Raw genomic sequence first — 24116 nt, forward strand, 5'->3', positions numbered from 1 at the left:
TTTTTTTTTTTTTTTGGCTGTGGCTGGGTTTGAACCCACTACCTCTGGTATATGGGGCCGGCGCCCTATTCCTTGAGTCACAGACGCCGCCCTATTTATTCTTTTCTTATTGATAAGTTTGAATTTTCTGTAGATTTTAGTTATCAGACCTTTGTCAGAAGCATAACCTACAAAAGTCTTCTCTTACTCTGAAGGTTGTCTGTTTGCTTTACTTATTGTGCTCTTGGCTGTGCAAAAGCTTTTTAGTTTGATCAGACAGATCCTAGTAATGGATTTTTGGTGTTACTTCAATTGCCTGGGGGGTCCTCCTCATAAAATATTCTCCCAGACCAATTTCTTCAAGTGTTCTCCCTGTACTCTGTTCAAGTATTTTTGTAGTTTCATGTCTTAAGTTTAAATCTTTTATCCAGTGAGAATCGGTTTTTGTTAATGGTGAAAGGTGAGGGTCCAGTTTCAGTCTTCTACAGGTTACCAGCCAGTTCACCCAGCACCATTTGTTAAATAGGGAGTCTTTCCCCCCACTGAATGTTTTTGTTAGGCTTGTCGAAGATCAAATGATGATAAGCAACTGGGTTCATCTCTTGGTTCTCTAGTCTGTTCCATAAATCTACTGCTCTGTTTTTGTGCTAATACCATGCTGTTTTGATCACTACAGATTTATAGTATAGCCTGAAGTCTGGTAATGTGATACCTCCTGATTTGTTCTTATTTCTGAGCAATGTATTGCTATTTGAGGTTTTTTCTGATTCTATATAAAACGAAGTACTATTTTTCAAGTTCTTTAAAGTATGACAATGGTGCTTTAATAGGGATTGCATTAAATCTGTAGATTGCTTTGGGTAGTATGGACATTTTAACAATGTTGATTCTACCCAGCCATGAGCATGGTATGTTTTTCCATTTGTTAACATCGTTAGCTATTTCTTTTCTCAGAGTTTCATAGTTCTCTTTATAGAGATCTTTCACATCCTTTGTTAGGTAAATTCCTAGATGTTTCATCTTCTTTGGCACTATTGTAAAAGGAATAGAGTCCTTGTTTTTTCAGGACTTGACTATTGTTGGCGTATATAAAAGCTACTGACTTGTAGGTATTGATTTTGTATCCTGAGATGTGGCTGTATTCCTTGATCATATCTAAGAGTTTTGAAGTTGGGTCTCTGGGATTTTCCAGGTATAGGATCATGTCATCAGCGAAAAATGAGAGTTTGATCTCCTCTGACCCTATTTGGATACGCTTGATCGCCTTCTCTTGCCTGATTGCGATAGCTAAGACGTCCATTACTATGTTAAATAGCAGTGGAGACAGTGGGCATCCTTGCCTTGTTCCTGATCTGAGTGGAAATGTTTTCAATTTTATACCATTCAATATGATATTGGCTGTGGGTTTGCTGTAGATGGCCTCTATCAGTTTTATGCCTATTTTCTTTTCTTTTCTTTTTTTTTCTTTTTTTTTGAGACAGAGCCTCAAACTGTCCCTCTGGGTAGAAGGCCATGGCATCACAGCTCACAGCAACCTCCAACTCCTGGGCTCAAGCGAGTCTCCTGCCTCAGCCTCCCAAGTAGCTGGGACCACAGGCGTCCGCCACAATGCCCAGCTATTCTTTGATTGCAGCCATCCAAAAAAGAATGTTTTGGTGGGCCTGGGCTGGATTTGAACCCTCCACCTTAGGTGTATGTGGCTGGCGCCTTAGCCACTTGAGCCACAGGTCCCGAACCTATGCCTATTTTCTTAAGAATTCTGATCATGAAAGGATGCTGGATATTATCAAAGGCTTTTTCTGCATCAGTTGAGAGAATCATATGGTTTTTGTTTTTTATTTTATTGATGTGATATATTATATTTATAGATTTGCGTATGTTGAACCAACCCTGTAACCCTGGAGTCAGACCAACTTGATCCTGGTGTATAATTTTTTTGATGTGTTGTTGAGTTGTTTGCTAAGATCTTAGTGAATATTTTTGCATCAATATTCATTAATGATATTGGTCTATAATTTTCTTTCTTTGTTGGATCCTTTCCTGGTTTGGGTATCAGGTTGATATTTGCTTCATAGAATGTGTTGGGAAGTACTCCTTCTTTTTCTATTCTTTGGAAAAAGTTGTATAATATAGGTATTAGTTCCTCTTGAAAGGTTTGATAGAATTGGAATGTAAAGCCATGTGGTCCTGGACTTTTCTTTTTAGGGAGATTTCGTATTGTTGATGCTCTTTCAGTGGTTGATATAGGTCTATTCAAGATTTCTAATTCTTTCAGGTGGATTCTAGGAAGGTGGCATGTTTCCAGGTATTGGTCCATTTCCTTCAGATTTTCATATTTCTGGGAATAGAGATTTTTGTAGTAATCATTAAGGATTTTTTGAATTTCTGAAGTGTCTGTTATTTCCCCTTTATCATTTCTGATAGACAGTATTAGGGATTTTACTTTTCTATTTCTGGTTAAATTGGCCAAAGGTTTATCAATTTTGTTAATTTTTTCAAAAAACCAACTTTTTGTTTTGTTGATCTTCTGAATGGTCCTTTTGTTTTCAGTTTCATTTAATTCTGCCCAAATTTTGGTTATTTCTTTTCTTCTGCTGGGTTTGGGGTTGGAATATTTTTCTTTGTCCAGTTGCCTGAGATGATCCATTAAGTTGTTGGCAACCTCTCTTTCTGTTTTCTTTATGAAGGCTTCCAATGCTATAAATTTCCCTCTTAGGACTGCCTGTGCAGTATCCTATAGGTTTTGATAATTTGTGTTTGTTATCATTTAGTTCCAAAAATTTAGTGATTTCCTTCTTAATTTCATCTTTCACTTAGCTACCAGTCAGCCTAAGATTATTTAGCTTCCATGACTTTGTTTGTGTATGGAGATTCCCATTGCTGTTGGGTTCAACTTTTATCCCATGGTAGTCTGAGAAGATAAAAGGAATAATTTCTATACTTTTAATTTGCTGAGGTTAGACTTGTGTCCTAGGATATGATGTATTTTGGAGGATGACCCGTGAGCTGATGAGAAGAATGTATATTTAGTTTTATTAGGGTGAGATGTTCTGTAGAGGTCTGTAAAGTCCCTTTGTTGTAGGGTCAGGTTTAAGTCTAATATTTCTTTGTTTAGTTTCTTCTTGGAGGATCTATCAAAAACTGTCAAAGGGATGTTAAAATCTCCAACTATTATAGTGCATGAAGATATCAAATTGCTCATATCCATTAGGGTCTGCTTTATGAATTGAGGAGCATTCTGGTAGGGTGCATAAATGTTCATTATCGAAATCTCTTCATGTTGGGTGTTTCCTTAACAAATATGTAGTGACTTTCCTTATCTTTCTTTATCTGTGTTGGTTTAAAGCCAATTGTATGTGCTACTAAAATTGCGACCCCTGCTTTTTTCTAGTTTCCATTTGCCTGTATTATACAAGTCCATCCCTTCATTCTGAGTCTATTTTTATCCACCCTGATTCTTGAATACAGCAGAAATCCAGTCTGAGTTTATGTATCCAGTCAGCCAGCCTATACCTCTTTAGAGGACAGTTTAAACCATTCACATTAATTGAGAGAATTGATAAGCCTAGTTGTGTTTTGGGTGTCATGATTTTCACATGTCCGGTGGACAATTTTAATCTTTTCACCACTGTGGAAATTCGGTTTTGTTCAAAAAATTTCTGGGTGAGTCTATTGGAGATAGAGCATTGTACTTGTCGTTGTGGAGGATGAGTCTGAGAATATCCTGGAGAGCTGGTTTAGTTATGGCAAATTTCTTCAACATGTCTATGTCATTAAAGTAGTTGATTTCTTTATTGCAAGTGAAACTCAGTTTAGCTGGATAGAGGATCCTGGGCTGGAAGTTGTTTTTTTTTTTTTTTGAGACAGAGCCTCAAGCTGTCCCCCTGGGTAGAGTGCCATGGCATTACAGCTCACAGCAACCTCCAACTCCTGGGCTCAAGCGAGTCTCCTGCCTCCACCTCCCAAGTAGCTGGGACCACAGGCGCCCGCCACAACGCCCGGCTATTTTTTGGTTGCAGCCGTCATTGTTGTTTGGCAGGTCCGGGCTGGGGACTCGAACCCGCCACCCTAGGTGTACGTGGCTGGCGCCTTAGCCGGTTGAGCTATAGGCGCCGAGGCTGGAAGTTGTTTTGTTTTAAGAGATTGAAGGTTGAAGACCATCTTCTTCTGGCTTAAAACGTTTCGGCTGAGAGATCTGCAGTTATTCTGATATTTATCCCTTTGTAGGTGATGCTTTTCTTAAATCTGACTGCTTGCAGAATTTTCTCCTTCATCTTAACTTTGGCAAAGTTACTCACAACCTGTTGTGGAGATGCTTTATTTGGATTGAGTCTTGCTGAGTTTCTGAAACTGTCTGCTATCTGAAGTTCTGTATCTCTAGCAATGTTTGGGAAATTCTCCTCCAAAATCTCTTGGAGTAGAGCCACCTGTACCTTTTGGACCATCATCTTCACCCTCACGAATTAAAATACTACTAAGTACATTTCGTATCTACATGTATATGGGTTAATTTTGGCATTCTCTCTTGTCATTTATTTCATATTATTAAATGTTTTATTTTTTTAAAATTACTACAAGCCAGGCATAGTGGCTCATACCTGTTATCCTAGCACTTTAGGAGGCTGAAGTGGGTGAATTGCTTGAGTTCAGGATTTTGAGATCAGCCTGAGCAAGAGAGAGACCCTATCTCCACTAAAAAGATAAAACCCAGCTGTAGCCCAGGATGAAGGAGGGAAGACGAGGAGGGGTGGGTAGGGGAGGAGGGAGGTTGGATGGAGGGAGGGTGATTGGTGGGACCACACCTATGGCGCATTTACATGGGTACATGTCAGATACATTAAATGTAGAGTATAAATGTCTTACACAATAATTAAGTAAGTGAGGTGAAGGCCATGTTAACCAGTTTGATGTATTACGCATTCTACATTATATATAAAATCAGCACATTGTACCCCATAAATGCACTAATATATACAGCTATGATTTAATTAAAAAAAAAAAGAAAGAAAGAAAACCTAGCCATGCGTAATGGTGGGGGCACCTGTAGTCCTAGCTACTTGGGAAAGCTAAGGCAAGGGGATCGCTTGAGCCTAAGAGTTTGAGGTCGTTATGAGCTATGATGGCATAGCATTCTACCCAGGGTGACAGAGTAAGATTCTGCTTTAAAAAAAAAAAGAAATTTACTACAGTGGATTATATACTGGCTGAGTAAATACTTGTTATATCTATCTCTATCTCTTTATTGATTTAATAATAAACTTCTTAAAGATTAAAATAAATAAAATGATCATCTGTCCTTGGCCTTAGTTACCCACATAGCTCATAGCCTGCTCTTTGTTTTGCTAGATTTCAATAAATATTATTGATTCAACCTTTATTTTGTTTTATGAAATTTTAATTGTGTATAAAATTCGTTTAGAAGTTCACAAAATAGCAGACCTCCTACTGAATTTTCTGATTTGCTTTGCATTTTTGTAGTATGTGCATGGGGTGGGGTGGGGATACTGAAAGGCAGAGGTTTTCTTTGTTCTTTCTTTTTTAAACAGGTGGGATCTCTTTGGTGTCATTCTGTCATCCATCTTGGAGTACAGTGGCATAATCATAGCTCACTGCAGCATTGATGTCCTGGGCTCAAGCCATGCTTCTACCTCAGCTTTTGTGAATAGCTAAGACTAGAGGTGTGCACCACCACATCTGGCTAATAACATTTTTCTTTTTTAATAGAAACTGGGTTTTGCTATGGTGCTTAGGCTAGTCTCAATCTCTTGGTTTGAAATGATCCTCTTGCCTCAGCTTCCCAAAGTCCTGGGATTATAGGCATTTGCAACTGTGTCTGACCTGTCTTAGTTTTATTATAAAAAATAATCCTGGTGATCCTTGGAAAGGAAAAACACATAATATAGCAGTGTATAATAAAAATAAAACCTACAAATTTTATACTTTATCCTCCTTCCAACTCTCATTCCTCCAAAGTAGCCAAAGTTAAGTTTGCTATATATCTTCCTAAGAAATTTTATCTTTACATGTGATGTGTAAACTATGTGCATATATATATTTTAAATTAACACAGATATAGGGTTCTTTTATACTTAATTCTACACTTTAAATTTGCGATGTTATAAAAAATGTTATAGACATATTTTCATAATTGTATAGATTGCTCAGAGAGAGCTGAGAGATGTATGGCAAATGTTTTTCATTACATGCCGATATTAAAAATTCCATATTGTTGGCCACACAGTGGCATACATTGTCACAGAACAATTACTTACAGATGTGGCTACATCAGATAGTATGCTTTGCATTTAGATGAAACTGCTTACACAGTATGAATTAGCCTTGGCATACATACCATGAAAAGATAAGATGAAAACATACTTGATTGTTTTGTAGTCTATTTATAATAGAAGACGTAACCTATTTGGAAATAAATTTCTTATTATTAAAATCGTTTTGAGAACAATGTTATGGCCTAGAAGAGGCACATTGGGACAGAGCCCCAGCTATTTGTGTGTTCAAGAAGAGTGCTGTTACTGAATAAAAGAACTTTGTCTCTGAACACTAATTCATATGCTGCTTTTTCAGTTCATTTTGTGTGTTACCTTCTTTGGTTCCATTGTTGAAACTATTGTTAAAATTTTGAATGAAGTCAAATGTGGCTATCATGTATACTTTTAGCATGTTCTTCTTTTTTTTTTTTTTTGCAGTTTTTGGCCAGTCTTGGGTTTGAACCCGCCACCTCTGGCATATGGGGCTGGCACCCTACTCCTTTGAGCCACAGGTGCTGCCCCTTTTAGCATGTTCTGTGAATAACCCTGGGTTACTTTTTCTTAACTTTAGTATAGCCATTATGAGAGAGCAAAGTGCTCACCTAATTCTTTGAAGTATAGAAAGAGATAGCATTCTTGGTTTTATTGAGTAGTATATTTCAGTTTCTTATTTAGTATCTTGACAACTAGAAACTTATCCTTAAAAATGCCACCAACTTGGTTTGGCGCCTGTGGCTCAAGTGGCTAAGGCGCCAGCCACATACACCTAAGGTGGCGGTTCGAATCCAGCCCGGGCCCACCAAACAACAATGATGGCTGCAACCAAAAAATAGCTGGGTGTTGTGGTGGGCACCTGTGGTCCTAGCTACTTGGGAGGCTAAGGCAGGAGACTGCTTGAGCCCAGGAGCTGGAGGTTGCTGTGAGCTGTGATGTCACGGAACTCTACCCAGGACATCTTGAGGCTCTGTCTCAAAAAAACCAAAAACAAATACGACCAACTTAAATGTTGAGAATGAAGCACTAAGATATGTTCTAAGTTGAAAGAGCTTCGTTACTTACTAATGGTTTTCTTTAATTTAATGAAGAATAAAATTTATGTTTTAAAACTGTGTGCAAATGCTATAATAGAATTTGAAGAAATATATTCCTGATCTCAATGTTGCCAGAATTGATAAATTCATTCACCGTTTATTCTTAAGTTGAAATAGTCAAACTTCTAGCCTTTGAATATTTGAGTGTGATACATACATATAAATTCAGTGTCTGAAACAGTGTTGAACATTACCTTTGGTGAGAAATCTTTGAATAATTTTTGCATCATTTTTGATCCAGTACCAACTACCTGATAGACATGAGGTACTTCCTGCCATGTTTTTTATCATGTGGGCCAGAATTAGTAGAACTAGAGTAAGAAAAGAAACTAGCCCAGTGTTGAACCTTAGTGTCAGGTATATAGATAACTGTGTAGATTTAATGTAGATTCATAATGAAAAGCTTACATTTTTATTTGCAAGAAACCTATGGTAAGTTAGTATGTGGATTATATTACCACTTGTGCTAGGCTTTTATGTGAAGTTCTTATTAATTGTTGGTTTTTATGGGATCACTCAAAGGATTAAAATGTAAGTTTTGACAAGATTATAGCAATAATAGAACAGTTGACTATGTTGACTGCTGATTATGTCTCTGAGATGTCTTCTTTGAGGGAAGCACATCATAGCAGTAATAAGTTCTCTCAGCCATGTTGGCGTTTGTTTGTTGTTGGCACTTTTTATTTCAGAAAGAGAGGAATTGAAAATAGCTTCTCTTTGCACTTAGGATTTCAAATAATCACACGTACTCTTTATGTCATCTTTCCATACCAAGAGAGTGGTGCATATGAATGTCCTGCCCTGCCTGATGTTCTGAAGAGCATCAGCAATGTACAAAAGAGATGCAAAGGCCATGTTTTTATTAGGTGATGCCGCACAGTCATGGCCTGGTTTCTAACTGTGATGATGAAACATGATTACATTGGTTAATTTGAAGTTATTGCTTATCACACAACTGGGAAAATGGTTGTGAATGTCACAGGCAGGTTGAACACGTGTGATTAGCCCACAATTTGATGTGCTACTTAAACGTTTAGCAAATGGCAGAATAATCTGCTACTGTCACTTCAGTTTGTTTCATTGTACTGACAATAAAGAAGCAAGACAGAAGCTTGGAGGGAAAACCTTTAGTTTGTTTTCCTGGGAATATGATACATACTTACAAATAAAATGCTTCAAATGCCCCCTTCTCCCCCAAAAAACCAAAAAACCTTGCACCTGGACTTTGCTTTGCTGATGTTAATAACCAAGATGTTTTCAGTAACTTTGAAAAAAATGTTATACTGATTCTGAGTTAGTGGGTATTGTGACAAGTTAAGAAGATCTGTAAAATACATTAATAACTACTTCTATTTAAAAAAAGATTTTGAATTTGAATTCCCAGTTTTTCAAAATATGATATTGTTCTTGCCATTCTTTGACAGACCCCTTATCCCTCTGGACAGAATGCAGGTCCAACCACATTGGTATACCCTCAAGCCCCTCAGACAATGAATTCACAACCTCAAACCCGTTCTCCGGTAAGTAAGCAGAAGCTTGTTCTAAACACTCTCTACCTGTATTTGTGTGTGTAGTAGGTGGGTTCTTTTGGTAGATATTTTTACTGGATTTTAGACATTGTTCCAAATGTGATTTATTAATATACTACTAGTGGTTAGCTTTGCGTTTCCATACCTATAGACATAATTTATTAAGTACAAGCAAGGTGGAACTTTTTATATTTTTTTACTTTCTGTGGCTTGATTTTCTTTGCAATGTCTAGTAGCATTCAATTTACTTCATTTTAGCTCTTTATTTATTAGTTGTACTGTTAATTTTAGGAGAGGAGTAAAGTACAATGATTATGTAAATAAATAGCATTTTTGCTAATTAGACTTTGAAATTCCAGTGGTTTGGGAAGTAAGACTTCTGAATCACTGTCACTAGATCAATTCTAACAATTAGACAATGCAGATATATGCATGAATGTACCAGTGGGTGTATTCATTTCTTCAAATGGTAAATAAATTGTCACGCAAGTGTAAATGCTATCATCCTCTTTGTTCATCCTTTATATGGGATTGCAATAAGTACTACAAAGACTAAGAATTTACTCAAGGTTCATCCTTCTGTTTCACAAAAGTGTACAATGGCTTCGGCTGTCCATTCCTTAGAACGTCGTTTCCTACCCTGCATGATTAGCTTTGGCTAGAAGATGCTTCTGTAACATCTCACATTGTGTATCTCATATCCCTCTTTGTACCTCAGCTCTGTGTATTCTTCAGAATACAGGGATCTTCTTTTTTGTTTCCCACCCCTGCTTTTTTGCCTAGAGTGCAAGAATACTTCATTGCATTAGCTCCTGTTCATTTGGTTTTATGCATGAACTTAGAATCATTGAAATGCAACAAAGACTTACTCAGAGAATTAGGAGAGAATAGACTGCACCAGAATGTAATCTCTTTCTTACCTTTTTCCTGTCTTCCTTTTCCCTGTCACCCTGTTCTCCAATACCTGTTCTTAGAGTCTGGTTCTTTCCAGGGGGTGGAGGAACCATTTTAAAGAGGTGGGACTTTGGTCCTAGTTGCCTATTTGCTTGTATCTTTTTTTGCTGAAATGGTCAACAAGATGTCTGATGCAAGTTTTGTTCTGAGAGTGGTTTGGGGATGTGGACACTTGACTACTTGGAGTGGGCCTGAGATGTCACCAGATCAGTTTAGATAGGCTCCGGTTCTAATCATTAAACATGGAGCATTATGGTAAGCTCTTATTGCAAAGAATTCTTTGGCCCTCTTTCCCCAACCCTCCACCCCTTTTCTAATTACTGAAAAAAAGAAAGAGTTAAATGTACATGGTTAGAACTGGCTCAAAACCTGACTGAAGAGCTGCATCTCTAAACCAGTTTTTTTGACAGCCCAGCAGAACAGTGCCAATACATTGCACAGACAACTGGAAGAGGAGGAAGGTTTTGGAACAGACTCCCGTTTACAGGTCCTTGGCTGGAAGAGGCTGGATAAAATACTGCATTGTAAGCAATATAACAAACTGTACTTCTTGCAGGCAGTGGTGCCTCTGGCACTCATTATTTTTGACCACATCCATTTATTGGCTGATGAACAGAAATGCATTAATTGCTTTCTCTCTGAAAGTCTAACCTAGCATGGCAATTTCTGCCAGGCACAGTGGGGAAAAGAATAACAAATTGGGTGGGTCTTCTCTATTGGGAATTAGACAGGCATAATTTGGGATTTAGATTTTTCTTTATTTTAAGCTTAAAGTGAGTTATCCCTTTTAGATACTTTTTAATTCAAAAGACAAATTTTAAGGCTTCTTTTTACCCCTTTCAATTTTATAACTGAATATCAAGGGGGAAAATGTCTGTAGTTGTCAGCCATTTTTCTGTGGTCATAAACTCTTCAGATACTGTCCTCTATGCAATTTTTGCCATCTGCTCTGTTAGTGACCATTACCACCCCCATTACTAAAAACCACACATATAACATTCCATTACATGCCCTAAAACAAGTGCAAGACTAGCAGACCCTATACTACTCTTGCTTGTTGTTTTGGGTTCGATTTTCTTTATTTCGTTTGTGTTGGTGCTGGGTGGGTGAAGTTGGGGTATGAAATATGGCAGGATTGTATTTCCTGTTTACATCCCAAGTTGTCATAGTCTAGTCTCATCCATCTCACTGCTGTTCCAACTGGTGAGGAGAGGTAAGGTGTTGTACTAAGGAAAGGCCTCTTCCCGTGGCTTTGTAAAGCAGCTAAAGCTTACTCCATTCTATTTCTGCATTAATAGGCCATTGGCAATTGCACAGTTTAGGCTTTTCTGTTCTTCCCTGGACAGCTGCCTTTGCAATTCAACTGGCTTCAAATGCCCCCTCCCCCCCTTCCTGCTTCAGGTTATCGCTGTGCCTGTTTTTCTATTTGATAGTATTTTAAATTCATAATGTGGAAAGAAAATCTTGTTAAAAAATAAAAAAAAACTAATAAACTCTTGTTTCCATTTTCTTGTAGTGGAACTTTTTAAACAGTTTATATTTAAATAGCTTGTCTTAAATAGTGAAGCTGTTAAATGTGTAATTGAGTGAGGGGGACAGTTTGGCTTTTGCAGTAACTGTAACCTTTGGTTATTTTTATATTTTGTGGTGCTAAGTGCCAAAATTTCATCAATGTTATGTTGGCTATGCTCAGTTAACAACTGTGCACAGAAAGGGTGAGAGAGTGGGTGGGTGGGTGGCATTAACATTGGATCCAAGTTCACAGAAGGCTGCTTTCCTTTATATCTATATTTCTCACCATCTTAAAGACACCTGTTTAAAAAATAAAGATGAAAGAAATAAAAGTTTCTATTTTTAATATGAGCCAGCAGCGACTACAGTTTGTTCTGTTGCTTACAGCTACCCATAGGATTAAGACTATTGTCATTTCAAATGAAAAACTCAATAGCCAATGGTGACTAGTGCAAAATAGACTAGGGTACTTTCCCAGGTCACTTTTCCACTAACGTGGATTTTCTTTTTTCAAAATTTTTATATATATGTACATTTTTATAAGGTATTCCTCTTGTTCATAGAAAGTTCTCTTTTGACTGGCACATTCTAAATGTATAGTTTCATCTTTTATTTTAGAGCCTTAGAAATGGGACCTTTTCTGTGGAACAGTGATAAGACAGGTACTGCTGTACTCAGGTTAATTTTTTAACGTGGCCCTTCTCTTCCATTTTCTTCAAAAGTGTCACAAACATCTTGTTTCCATCCCCTACTTTCATACCACATGGATGGTATTGCCTATTCTTGAAACTTGATGTCCATAGTAGAGGTATGATCTGTTTTCTTCTACTAATTGGAAATCTGAAAATGTAAGACCTCCCTTTCTTTGAAGAGAAAAATTTCTGAAAAAATCAAAGCTGCTGATAATCATTCTGAAAAAGCATATTACAGTGATAAGCTAAATATGATGACTGACTTGATATACCCTGGGCATATAGGTTATTAAAGCACTTGTATTACTTGAACAATAGGTGACATTTTAGCTTCCAAGGCGAATTCTTTATAGAGCTGTCTTCAGCTTTCTCCTACGTTGTGGCTATGAGATCTGCAGTTCGTTGAATTTCTAAAATATGCAATAATGGCAGTTGGGGGAATAATTCCAAATCACTTGCAAATTGCTGTTGAACATAACTTAAATCCGAGCATCAGGGGTTGTTTCTTAATCTTTAGTCTAATTAATCTGTAGTGATAAGCTGACAGAAGGAAGGCTGTATAGAGAAAACTAATTTATATATTAGTTCCTTAAATATATTTAATAAAAACCCTGTATGGTTTATATTCAAATGGTTTTCTAAATATTTTCTTTTCACTATTAAAGAGGGTGGTTAACATTCTAATAGTTAATGTATTAGTAGCCAGTTCATGGCTCTACATACCTCAAAAATTTTATCTTTTTTAGTTAAAATGTATTGGAAGCTAAATTTACTCTGATGAACTATTTGATCTTAGAGGTTTGGCAATGAAAATTCCATGGGTGAAGAAGCCTTTTCTTCCAATCTTGAGTTAGGGAAAGAGTTGGGATATATATTATCCACTTTCAAGTATTCTTTGATTTTAGCCGAGGAGTTACATTTTCTTTTGCTTTTACTGTTATATCAGATAGCAGTATGTATTTTTGTACAGTGTTTTGTTATTATATAATAATTGAGAGGTTTGACTTGTTTTTTTTTCTTCTTGAGCCTATAATAGTATCACTTTGCTTAATTATGTTAAAGACTGATGTTCTTTACTAGCTGTTTGCCTTGAAATGCCTGGTATTAAACTTTACTAGATATTCATTTAAAGTCATATATATAGTGAAATTTTATTCTTTTAACTCCCAAGGAGGAAGGGAAGATACTGAAACTTACATTCATGTATAAGATAATTCCATTTAACCTAAGAAAATTTGTAGTTAGTCTTATTACATTCTTTGTTTTCTACTGGACTTTATAATTATCTCCTGGCTATGTCTTGTAATGTAAAAACGTTTCTCATTTCTTCCAGTTATGTCATTTACATACAACATATGTAATTTTCACGTTTGTCTTAATATAACTATCTAGTGCCTCAAGCTTAATTTTGCCTTCAGGGCTTTTTCCTCAAAATATTATCAAGAGGGTACCCTATGTGCCTATCAGCTTAGCTTTCCCCCCCAGCTGGTAAATGACAAATATCCTGGTAGTAGTGTTAACCTGTTGAATCTTAGTACCTGTCTGTCACTGTCCTGCAGCAAAGCTTTGACTGTTCTGTGTGTGTTTTTTTTTCCTTGTGGGTTTTTTTTCTTTTTGCATATTGTGTGACATTTTGGTTTTTGTTGTGGTGTTTCTGACTCTTTGTGCCTTTCCTTTTGTGTTTGTTTTCCCTCCTCTTCTCAGTTTGCAGCGGGGCCTCGACCTGCCCATCATCAGGTACTGTACCCTTGCCCCTTCACTATCACCCTTAACTAATAGGTGGGGGCATTAGTAGCTGCTGACTCTTAGAATGCTGCCATCTCATGGAACAACTCAATTCCTCTTTTTAAGAGTAGCTTCTATCTGATGTAATTTAATTCTTTTTGTCCTTCACTAATTTCACTACATTTTATTAACAAACCCACTTGCTTCTGTTTATAGCACAATTTAAAAATACTGCAATTTTTTTCTTTCTAAAAAGAGATTGCTTTATAATTTTACAGCCTTAAAAAACTTAGAGACATTCAGCCCTTACAGATTTTGTGGATCTCTGTATTAAATTTAATTTTAACTGAATGGAGCAGGCAACATTCTAAGGGTTTTCTGTTAACATTATGATTTAACTTGTATTGATGTATATAAAGTAACATTAGTATTTCTAAAACCACTTAATCTTGGTTACTAACTTAGACCTAAATAACAAGTTGTTTAACAGCAATGTATTTTCATTTGCTGTATAGAATTATCTTTATTCTTAGGATACATAGAAAATAGAGATTGTAATATTTTTAGCCTGTTTGTTTTTTAAAATGAAATAATGGTATAAATTAAAAAATTTTAAAAATACATGCCAACACTACACTATTGAGCAGGAATCTACTACAGGTGGCAGTATGGGAGAAACAAAGACTTGCAGGCCCCCCACACCTTAGTTTTTTAAATGTGTTTTGAAACATTTTCCTCTTGCTGTAATAGAAAGCACCTGGGTTTAATGTCTGACAGATACATGTTTATATTACCAACCCTACCGTGTAAGCAACTGTATTAAGCAGTTCTTTTCTGAGCCTCAGTTTCCTGATATGTAAAGTGAGAAAAAATACTCTCTATCCTAGTGATAATGTACATAAAGCATCTGACACAAAGTAAGTAGTCAATAAATGGTAACTGTTTTAATATTCTTGTTATGCAACATATATTTACCTTGGTATCATAATTAGAATTCTTAGTAAGTGTAATTATTTAATTGAAGGCTTTCATTGCCTTCAGGGATTTAACACAAAACTGACTCTGTTTCTCAAAATGTAGCCTTGCCAGTTTGGAGGATGTAAAGGCAAAGCAAATTTTCAGTTGCTAAAGGTACTTTGCAGGAGAACTAACAGATAGTTGGTTGTGGGAGGTGGATAGCTATTCTTTGGATTTCATAAAGAACTGAAACTCGAGTATTTTTTAGTATTGAGGGATATAGTATTATAAAGTGCTTTAGGAGCTTATACTTTGGCATCAGGTAGATCTGGGTTTGACTCTTCCTTGTTAAATTGGATATGTTATTTATTGCTCTCAGTCTTAGTTTTTTCACCTGTAAAATGGGGACAGTCATACCATCAAGACTATTGATAAAGAATAAATGAGATAATGCAAATAAAATGATTGGCAGAGTGTTTGACACTCAGTACGGATCCAGGATGTCTGAATTACTACTACTGATGATAAAGATGATAGTTCTTAAATTAAGGAGTAATCCTAATTAAAAAAAAGAGTAGTCAAGGACAATAGAAGGAAGGCTTAAATTTTAATCTAGGGCCAAGCCTAGATATTCTGAAGAGGGAAACCCTTGAGGAAGAAGCCAGAGCAAGGCCAGACATGGTGGCTTATGCCTATAATCCCGGCACTTAGGGAGGCTGAGGCAGGAGTTTTGCTTGAGGCTGGGAGTTGGAGACTATCCTGGGCAACATATAAGACCCTACCTGTACACAAAGTTTTAACAAAATTAACCAGGTTGTGGTGGCACGCACCTGGAGTCGTTAGCTACTTGAGAGGCTGATGCAGAAGGATCACTTAAGCCCAGGAGTTTGAGGTTACAGTAAACCATGATTGTGCCATTGCACTCCTGCCCAGGCGACAGAGCCAAACTGTTAACAAAATAACTAAATAATTAAAAAGAAGCAGAGTGAAAAGAAATTTTATGAAGTAAGTGGAGAAATTTAAGGGGGAAAAATGTGTTCTGAGCTCTTTGATGTTGTATGGCATCCTTGGATTTCTTTGTTCACATGTCTGTGTTTTTTAAACCCTGGTTTCTTTCATAAATAATTTCTGATAGCTTAAGGCAGAGTACTAGTAGAAGGAACCAACATTGTCTTTGGTCACAATTATTCTGACATATTGTCTGCAGTGTAGATTGTTGGAATTATGGGTGAAATTTGAAAAAGAGCCATATTACTAAATAGCCCAGGCCCTTCTTTTTATTACATTTAACCAGCCTCTTAATGACTGTTAATAAAAAATATTAGTGTTCTTAATGAATGTAGCAGAAACTTAAAAGCTTGTTTTCACCATTTATGGTCCTCAAAGCATCATATTGTATTTAAGACTTATAGTCAGCTTTAGGAAATTCACTTTTCTAAGAGAAACTTTTTTTTATAAGCATTAAAGTCATGTGATGCATTTTGTCTTTCCTTAATTCTAGTAATCAAGAAGAATTTTGAGATCTTTATCAGAAAAGATTGATTTCAGTCCCCACTTCTTTTTTTTTTTGGAGGCAGAGTCTCACCGTGTGGCCCAGGCTAGAATGTGGCAACATCAACCTAGCTCACAGCAAACTCTTGGGTTCAAGTGAATCTCCTGCCTCAGCCTCCTGAGTAGCTGGGACTACACGTGCCCACCACAACGTTTGCTAGTTTTTCTATTTTTAGTATTGGGGGGGGCTGTCTCACTAATGTTTAGGCTGGTCTTCAACTCCTGAGCTCAAGTGATCCTTGATCCTCCTGCCTTGACCTCCCACCGTGCTAAGATTATAAGCATGAGCCACTATGCCTGGCCTCAGTCCTCACTTTTCATTGATAATGTGCCTCTGTGCCTCAATACAGTGTTAGCAGATTGATCTGACTATTAACTATAGGATGATGCCAGTGAAATTACCACTTGTTTCTATTAATTAGTAAGTAGAAGAATATATGTATATTATAGTTATTATTCATTAACAAGAAAAATAATTACTTTTTGACAATAGTTCTTGGAAATGGATTCTTGAGATGCAGCATAAATCTAGAGCAATGATTTCAAATGTATAATATCCATAGGACACCGACACTTTTTTCTCCAGTATCCTCCTTTTCTAAACACCAGTTAAATACTTTTCATTATGCCGGAGAGAATGAAGTGGGTAAGGATGTTTATACCCTTGCTGAGGCAGCTACAGCAGTTACCTTGAAAAATAGAGGAAGAGGGAGAGAAAGATGTCGGGTGGATGTGGCTTTGCCAAGCAGGTAGTAACTAAAGCAGCATATTGTGTATGGTATAGGATAAATTGTTAGGAAGAAGTTGCTGTTCTACATCCATGTGGGACCGGTTTGGTCTGTTTCATTATGGAATAGATACTAATTAGTATTTTGGGTGAGAGAACCGGCTATGACCACCTGTCCTGTAAGTTGCAGTTCATTTTAGTAACCTTTGGATTATAGTAGAATTGTAGTAGAATTCTCCCAGTGACAGAAAATAAAACATTTCCAGATACTCTCCATGGAAGTGATACTCTAATAATTCCCATTTGGGAATCACTCACTGAATCTGTACTTCAGAGGATCTTCTCTTCAGATCTGATTTATGGAGATGTAGATGCCTGCCCACAATACAAAACTGTATTCATTGTAAAATGAAAGCCACACAGTGAAGAAGAAACATTTAGTGTATACAGAGAATATACTTTTAAAGGGCAAACATCTGTGTCCTGGGATATTTTTGGTTTGTTGTGCTTAAGATTTGAATTGAAGGCACAAAAAGGTCACACATCTTTTTTATTTTAATCTATAATTGTATACTTAGGCCAGATAGAATTAAACCAAGGTTTAGAATTAGCTTTGAGATTAGCGAATAGTTTCCTCACTTAAATGCTTTGATCTTATTTTTTTAAAAAATAATTTGATGTTGGATAATGTTTACCATGATTGTTGTTTTTACAGTTTAGTATCAAGTATGTAACTTTTTGTGGATGCTCAGTAAAACTTGCAATGTATGTTCTGTAAACATTGCAAAGATGAGCTGTTATTCAGGTATGCTATTTAAAGGTAATGGCTTGTGAAAAGAAAACATCATTCAGTTTTGTAATCTAGAACCTGTATTTTTTTTCTATGTAAAATGAGGCGATGAAAATCATTATGAAAAATTTGAGACAGACTGTGTTATGGCCCATTATTTCAGTTCTAAGAAATAGAGTTGACAGTGGTGTCCTTTCTGAGTTACCCATGCAAGTTTGAATTTGCTGCTGGGCTTAGCAGTGTTGCTAGAAGGCCTCATTTGTTTCCATCTGTGTGGTGCTCACTTGGCATTAGCTATGGAACTGGGAAGAGAACACTTTTGCATGATGATTTTCTATGATTTTAAAAGCGGGTTAAATGAGCTCTAAAACCTTGAATGCTTTTGGGTACCTTATTCTTTTCTGCGTGACAATTTTTTGGTGGTTTCAAGAATTAAGAAGAGGCCGAACTTCACTGAAGGATGAGGAGAGAAATAGGCAACCGGTGACTACTGCAGTGACTGAAGAAAATGCTGTCACTGTGGAAAATGGTTTGTGAAAACAGTCAAGTGACATTTAAATGGCACTACAGATCGGATCACCAATGATGTTCAAAATCTTGCATGCTTATCTTTGAGTCAGGAAAGTCTCATCTAGATGGATGCTTCACACTTGGACAGATGAACAAAAGTGCATCCATGTTGAGTGGTACGAAGACATGTTGGTCAGATTCAACGGAGGCAAGTCTAGACTCATTTCTGACATCATTACTAGTAATGAAACCTGGATTTCGTAGATCTTAAGTTCGATCTAGAGAATAAGTATTAGTTGACAGTGTTGATTTGTTAGTTTCCCAGTAGAAATCCATCAACAAAAGTAAAGCAAGCCCTTAAGTGTTAGAAAGAAAATGGTGGCAACTTTCTTCTTCAGAAGCCTTTGTGTTGCAGCTATTCCTTTGGAGGAACAAGGACTATTACTGATCAGTGGTTTACAACAGTATGCCTAACACAGATTTTCTGGAAACTTTAAGAATGGCGGCCAAGGCCAGGACTGGGTGGACCATATTGTATTGTGACAGTATATCTGCCCACGTGGCCAACATCACCATTCTGTTCCTGGAGTCCACAAAGGATAAAACTTGTGACTCATCTACCCTACTGTCCTAACTTGGCCCCATGAGATTATTTCTATTTTCAAATGTAAAAAAAATATGAGTGGGAAAGATTTTCCAGCCCTGAAGAAGCTGTTCATGCCTATGAAAGTGAGCTTAATAGCACTTCAAGAAAATTAATAGAGTATTTTCAAAAATGGTTTATAAAAATGCCTAAGTGCATATAATGTGGCGATTCTTTTGTGAAAATATAGTCGAAGTATTTTTACGTTTATAATTTTGTGTATCTTAAAGCTCTCGTAGTGTCTGCAAATTAAAGTGAAACAAAAATAACAGGATTTTAAATGGTAAACATTTTCTTTGTTCTTAACAGAGCTAAAAGCTGCTATAGGATATGTTTCTTGGAATTACTTTATTTAGAAGATCTTTAACTTTGTTTGGTGACCTAGCAATCTTTTTCAGTCCCTGCATATCAGGAATATTTTGCTCTGATTAGTATTATGTCAGCTGCATCTTCTTTGCTATTGGATTTTTATCTTTTCCAGTGATTCTTTCTTTCTTTATTTTTTTTAGTGGTAAGATAGGATTTTATTAGAAAGGATTACAGAAGGAGTAGAAAAGCAGAGCTTCTGGCAGAGGGGAAGACCTAAGGCTTCCATGTGGGTCTTTTGTCTAGGGTCCAGGGGTTCTTTAGAATAATAAGGTTACTTTATTCTTTTTATATTTTATAATCTGAAGAGCTCTTAGAATTATGGTTTTCTTCAAAGGTAAAGCAAGATATGCTTTACTTAGAATGCTAAGTCATTTTTCATGTAAAATACTCTTGGTTTTAGAAATACGTTAACTATTTTTACACTGATGTTTGAGTGTCCTGAGGTAACTAGAAACTGAAAGAACAGAAAGTATACTCAGAATTAAAACAAGCCAAATGGTGTAATTTAGATTTTGGCTTGTGGTGTTTATTTCATGTATTTGGTCATTTAAATTTGTGTGGTTGTGTTTTTCAGTTACTTCTGTTCCTGTCCGTATTGTACTTTTACGTTTTCACAAGTGTTGGTTATATGCTGTGACTTTTCATTGTGAGAAATGCTAGGGAATTGGTATTTAAAAGTATTCATAGGATATAAACATTTTCCAATTTGTTGATACATGGTTTTAGTTCACATAGTTTTCACAAATACTGAATAATATGCTGCATTCAAAGCCATTGGATTTAGCACAAACACGTAACGAGGTTTATAAAAGTAGTATATGGTAGTGGTAGCGGTAGTGATGGTGGTGGTGGTAGTTATGTGTCATCAAGGTACATGTTACCCGGTGGCAGACATTGAAATTGTGCATGTTTTCCTGCTGCAGTTTGGTTTCTTTTTGCCAAGTAAAAAAAAAAAAGTCTTAACAATACAACAGCTGAAGTTGATTTTTTGTTTTTCATTAAGACCCCTAAAAATTTCTCACCTGAAAGTTGTGCTGTTACATTGCTGATTGAGTCATGTTCGTATTGCTTTAGGCAGTTTCTTAGATTTGGACATTTTAATAAATTAAGGCTTAGGGCTTGCCTCTGGGGCCAGACTTGACACATCAGAGTTGAATGTGTATGAATAGGAAAACAGATGAAGCATCTATACAACCTTATGACCAGAACTCTTTAATTTTTTTGGTGGTTGATGTGAGTCAGTGATGGGCAGTATTACCTGGTGTCTTGCTTACAAGTAGTTGAGGAATGTCAGCATAGATAATGAAGAAAATACATGATGGGAGCCCACTAAACTGGGGTTCAGTTTCCTCTTCACTAGAAATTATCTTTGGACCTCAGCTTTCTTGTTGGTAAAATGGGTAAAATATGCTCACAAGTAATATGATATCTAGGGTATACAATAACAGTACCTATTTCCTACAGGAATTATGACAATAAAATACTTGCCTATCATAGTTTCTGGAATGTAGTATCAGTTTCCTTTAATATTGAGATGGCCTGTCTTCCCTCCTTTCCCAAGCTGTTTCTTAGCTATGAATGAAGTAGTCTTCGAGGATGCTTGTTTCCCAGGCTCTCCTTTATGATCTGGTAAAATACCTCCTGTTCCTGACATAACTTTCTAGGGCAGCACTATATAATAGAACTTTCTGTGATAATGGAAATCTTCTGTACCCACGCCATTCGATTCTGTAGCTTTACTAGCCACATGCAGCTACTGAGGACTTGAAATGTGGCTCATGCAGCTGAAGAGCTGTATTTTTAATTTTAAGTACTCAAATATGGCTAGTGGCTACTGTAAAAGACGACTCACCTCCAGGGCTTATACTTTTTATCTCCTGATGCTTAGTGAAACCTAAATTATATAATATTAATACATGCAGGGTAATACAGAAAAATTAGATCAGAATAACCTTCATTATATTTTTGTGAATCAGTAGAATATCAGATTGTTTTCTGAGTGATATTTCATTACATGGACACTCTTACAGCTTGTTCCTTTGTAATTTGTCAGAGAATCATGGTAATAGCATTCAAGAGCACTTTAGACTTTTAAAAGACACCAAAAAAAATTCCTAAGTTCAGATTTTGCTCTGTATCTTTTTAGTAGGCTTAACTATATATTGCATAAAGCTAGGGATTTCAGAAGCATAATTTTGATAGTTATTTATTACTTTGCAAATTAGTTAACTACAGGCATACCTTCAGGATAATTGCTGGTTCAGCTCCAGACGGTTGCAGTAAAGCAAATATCTCAATAAAGCAAGTCACACAAATATTTTGGTTTTCCAGTGCAAATAGAAGTTGTGTTTCCAAAAAGAAGTTATGTTTCCTCTGTACTGTAGTCTGTAAGTGTACAATAGCATATGTCTAAAAAAATGTACTTTAAATCAAAAATGCTTACATTGCTAAAAATTGCTAACAATCATCTGAGCCTTCACTGAATTGTCATTGTTTTATTGGTGAACTTGGCCTCGATGTTCTTGGCTGCTGACCAATCAGGGAGATGGTTGCTGTGGCAATTTCTTAAAAGAAAACAATGAACTTCGCCACATTGATTGACTTTTCCTTTCACAAAAGATTTCTCTGTAACATGTAATGCTTTTTGATAGCATTTTACCCACATTTTACCTACTTCTTTTGAAACTGGAGTCAGTTGTCTCAAAACTTGTTGCTGCTGCTCTGTCAGCTAGGTTTATGTACTATTCTGAATCCTTTGTAAGCCTGAGCTATTGGAAAAATGGTGGTGATAGACTGTTCATTCAGGGTTTCCACATATCTTGAACTTGCAAAAAACAGTATCTGTTAAGCACAATAAAGAAGCAAAGTTCAATAAAATGAAGTATCCCTGTACTCAAGAGTTTTGCCCCACATGGGAAAAACTGATATGAGTGAATAGGATTTTTCTGCTTGCTGAAAATGAATAGCTTCTTTGCAGAGAATGTCTGATTATATAGTTTGTTACATCTTTGTGTTTTGATACTTTCAGTGAGCAAAATCATGACAAATGATGTAATTACCAGCATCTTTAAATACTTTTTATTACCAGTGTTTTTGGCTAGGAAACTTTGGGCAGTGGTACAAATTACTACAGACAGATTCTCCAAGAAGAAATACTTTTTCTTCTGGCTTCTGGGAAAGTAAATAAACATGAGAACCCCAAGTTTAGCCTCTGTTTTAAATGTATCGCACCTTTTTGGATCTCCCCAAAGTACTACTTTAAACGAGAGCTGTCACCTTTTTGCCATTCTCCTGGTATATCAATAAACTGTTGATTGACAAAAGACTTGGAATAGATTAAAATGAAGTTTAGGGAGATAATTCTCACCTTGTGCATGGTTCTCTTTTCTCTACCTGCCCATTTTCAGCAATTTGATCTGCCACTTATGTGTGTTACATGTCGGTCAGATTTTCTGATGGTCATATAGCTTGATATTGCATGATATAATCAAAATAAAAAAATCTGTGCAATCTGAAATGCTGGATTGAATTTAGTCTGAAAAATTTGCAAAGGAACAAAATAGAAAATATCTCATTTGAGCTTCAGAACATGCTTATTTAGCTAGATTAGATGTAAAGAAGATTAACAACATTTTAAATGAGTGTAACTCAGTACCAAGTAAAATTTCCAAGCAGTAGTAAAATATGGCTAATGAAGGAGCATCTATGGTTCTTAGTTTCATTAATGTCATTATAATTGGCAAGAGTAGGAGAGGTATATTGCCTTTTCATTCAGCAAAAGATATATTTTTTGAGTTGAGTGCCAACTATATTCTAGGCAGACACCCCCCCCCCCCCCGGTTCTTGTATTTAATTCTGTACTTAGTGTCACTGAGCAATGGGACCAGATTGACAGTGGTGTGAAAATTTGCAGTGATGGCGATCTTCAGATAACTTGAAGGTCTGTTACTTATGGAGAACAATTGTACTTCATTTTAGTTTTAAGGATAGACATTGGACAAGTGGTAGGTGATATGTAGAGAAAAATTTGGGACCATTAGAAGAAAGACTTTTGCTGTGTCAGAATACCATTTAACTGTGAAAGGATTTGTGTCTTGAGCTAAAAGTTTCATATCTCTAAGTGCATATTGTAAAAGGCATTTAAACTTTAGGTAGGTAGTTGGATAGACAAAATGACTTGTGCTGGCCTTCCCTTCAGGAGCATTAGACTTTTTTTTTTGCAGTTTTTGGCCAGGGTTAGGTTTGAATCCACCACCTCCAATATATGGGACCAGCGCCCTACTCCTTTGAGCCACAGGCGCCGCCCGAGTGTTAGACTTTTAATGATTCTTCACTACTCAGTTGAGAAGAAAAGAAATTCAGAAAGATTGCCAGCAGTTTGGGAAACTCATTCATACATTTCCCTTAATATTGTATGATTTACTGGCATACCTGCCCCTCTTAGAATCTGAATATCTTGCACCATTATTAAATCTATGCAATTTCAGTTGAATGGCTAAGAAGTATAAAGAAGAGAATCCATCTATTTTTAATTTTTTGCATTGCTAGCCATTATAGCTCCTTTAAACCTTCTGTAGATTAATTAGAGTCTCTGCTGGTGTATGTGTGTGTTTGTGTGTGCTGTACTTTTTAAAGGATAGAACAAGTTTTAGATCACTTGTCCTTGTAAAACTATAAATGCAGTGAACTTGAGTAAAAGTAGGTCTGTAAAATGTTATGTCAAGGATATAAAAGCATATAAAGTTCTTTATTTTTTTATTTTTATTTTTGGAGATGGTGTCTTACTCTGTCACCCTGGGTAGAGTGTCATGGCATCAT

The 24116-nt window shown here is 36.4% G+C and overlaps 1 protein-coding gene across 1 annotated transcript in view; it reads left to right on the plus strand.

Moving 5' to 3' along the window:
• Positions 1-24116, plus strand: part of EIF4G3 (eukaryotic translation initiation factor 4 gamma 3) — a gene marked incomplete at its 3' end in the record, with an annotated part of 304720 nt that overhangs the window by 123341 nt on the left and 157263 nt on the right. The window contains exons 4-5 of the mRNA XM_023509712.1: positions 8764-8859; positions 10233-10346. Of these exons, the coding sequence (XP_023365480.1) occupies positions 8830-8859; positions 10233-10346 (144 nt within the window). The remainder of the gene's footprint in view (positions 1-8763; positions 8860-10232; positions 10347-24116) is intronic.

Source organism: Otolemur garnettii, unplaced genomic scaffold, assembly GCF_000181295.1.
Source record: "Otolemur garnettii isolate 467f Iridium unplaced genomic scaffold, OtoGar3 scaffold00009, whole genome shotgun sequence".
In the NCBI taxonomy this organism is placed as follows: Eukaryota; Metazoa; Chordata; class Mammalia; order Primates; family Galagidae; genus Otolemur; species Otolemur garnettii.